The sequence below is a fragment of the Electrona antarctica genome (assembly GCF_951216825.1).
Source record: "Electrona antarctica genome assembly, chromosome: 20".
NCBI lineage: Eukaryota > Metazoa > Chordata > Actinopteri > Myctophiformes > Myctophidae > Electrona > Electrona antarctica.
In genome coordinates, this window is record NC_136801.1 from 41,532,130 (window position 1) to 41,534,629 (window position 2,500).

Genomic DNA, 2,500 nt, shown 5'->3' on the forward strand with positions numbered 1-2,500 from the left:
GATCTTAATGACATTTTAACCTTTGCATAAGACTGCATGGCCGTGTGTGTGTGTGTGTGTGTGTGTGTGTGTGTGTGTGTGTGTGTGTGTGTGTGTGTGTGTGTGTGTGTGTGTGTGTGTGTGTGTGTGTGTGTGTGTGTGTGCGCGACCATACTTGTGAGGCCCGAATGTCCCCGCAAGTATAGTAGCATTATAGAGTCATATAGACATTCTTGTGAGGACCATTTTCCTGGTCCTCACAATATACACTTGTTTTATTGATTTCAGAGATTATTAAAAGGAAATGATTTCATGACTATATTTTAGACTCTAAGCTTACCATTAAATATGCCCCAAAATTGAGAGAATAACATTCATAAATTTGGCGGCCTAAAATGTTAATGTCCTAACAAGTACAGAGCGTTTGTGTGTGTGTGTGTGTGTGTGTGTGTGTGTGTGTGTGTGTGTGTGTGTGTGTGTGTGTGTGTGTGTGTGTGTGTGTGTGTGTGTGTGTGTGCGCGCGCGTACCTTCGATGGCGTCGGTCAGGTAGCTGGCGGCGCTCAGTGCTCTGTCCCTGCTCTCAAAGTCCTCCCTGGACACCGGCCTGGCCAGCAGCATGGTGCTGAGCTCCGTGGAGGACGTAGGGACCTGCACGCACGCACGCACGCACGCACACGCACACACACACACACACACACACACACACACACACACACACACACACACACACACACACACACACACACACAATTGCTTAATTTGATGTATTGTCATTGTTCGATTGAATAGATCGTTTGCACTGAAGTCTGATTGATACGCGGGCGGACAGACAGACAGACAGACAGACAGACAGACAGACAGACAGACAGACAGAAAGGGCATGAACTGCCCTTCACTTCCTTGTTTACGGGCCGACAGAAGTGGCTCTTAACTCTAAATCTACGGCGCTCGCCGATGTGATCTGTGATCATTTCTGACTGTCAGCAAGCATCTCGTTTTTGAATATAAATGCCTCTAGAGAGAGTTTAGATGTGACAGTGTGACTTATACTAATGGAAGATTATGCCTTTCGGTTTTGGGGGTAAATGGAAGGTGGGGCTTTTCAGAGTAAAATCAGCCTCATCTGCATGGCACTCTAGCGCCTTTATTCAGAAAGACTGGTGGCAAAAGAAGCGTGTTTACTACGGGTGTAACGATATAGTAACTGCATCAATAAATTTCATGAATCAAAGTATATCGAAATGAAAACAGCAACATTGACTATGTATCGTATCGTTTTGCAATGCAAATAAGCGGTATTGAATCGTATTGATAAACGATTGTATTAATACTACATTTTTGTGCGTGGTATTTAGCATTTTTTTAAGAAAAAAGAAAGAGGGGTTTAATTACTTAAAATAATGTCAATGTATTTGAAATAGTTACTGTATTTCAAATCATTGAATCATATCGTATCACCATAATGAACCAATATCGTCCATGTATCGTATCGTCAACCATGTATCGTGACACGTATCTATATTATTATTTTATATATATAAAGTATAGATGCATGGGAACAGCTGTTGAATGTGAAATATCTCCATCACTTCCCAAACAATGTGCTCAGTTTAGTGAGAGCTGACACGATGGTTGTGGTGTTGCAACATTTTCACATTATTTCAATGCTCTATTTAATATTCCTTCGACTTATGGAAACTGTGTTGTTTGTATCTGGCAGCGGGCCATCGAGCAGGGCGATGTCTGCTGGCCTGTAACACAGTTTAGCAACGTTTTACAGTGTGTCCCGTTGGAAACCTTTTCAGAATAAACAATGAACCATGCGTTCCAATGGATCCAATGTAGTCACAAGCCCTTGTTAATTAATACTTTTCATTGACTCAGTATTCACAACACACACACACACGCATGCACAAGCAGTCTATTTTGTATCCTTTTGAGCGACACCTTCAGGTAACAAAGTTGGGAAAAAAATGTATGATGGAAAATAAAAACGTGAAAATGAATTGTGTTTTTTATTTATTTTGTAATAAAAAAAAGATGACGGTATAAAAAAATGAACTTTGTTGGACATACAAGGTATTGCACCCCGACATAAACGATATGCACTCCACACGTGATGCACGCACGCGCACGCACGCAGCCAGGCATGCAGGCGCACACACGCACGCACGCACGCACGCACGCACGCACGCACGCACGCACGCACGCACGCACGCACGCACAGTACTGTTAAGAGAGTGCATCTTTTCAAAGCAGTACCTCCATATGGCCATGGAACCCTGAAATGTGATTTTAACGAGCGGATTTGAATAATGACCCAGGAGCCCAGGTGAGGAATGTTGGAGCTGTTACAGTCCGTAACGGTGCAATGCGCATAGCAGCCGCGCACGGAGTATAGGAGTCAACTGCTGTATGGGGCTAACCAGGTTAAAACTAACCCGTTGCCGGGTTAAAACTGACCCGTGGCTCCCGACATGTGCGGCTGTATGGGTTAACCAGGTTAAAACTAACCCGTGG

General features: G+C 43.7%; 1 protein-coding gene across 1 annotated transcript in view; it reads right to left on the reverse strand.

Moving 5' to 3' along the window:
* LOC306913335 (sodium channel protein type 3 subunit alpha-like) overlaps positions 1–2,500 on the reverse strand; it is a gene marked incomplete at both ends in the record, with an annotated part of 217,612 nt that overhangs the window by 125,093 nt on the left and 90,019 nt on the right. Inside the window, one exon of the mRNA XM_079489922.1 lies at positions 508–628. Coding sequence (XP_079346048.1) covers positions 508–628 — 121 coding nt within the window. The remainder of the gene's footprint in view (positions 1–507; positions 629–2,500) is intronic.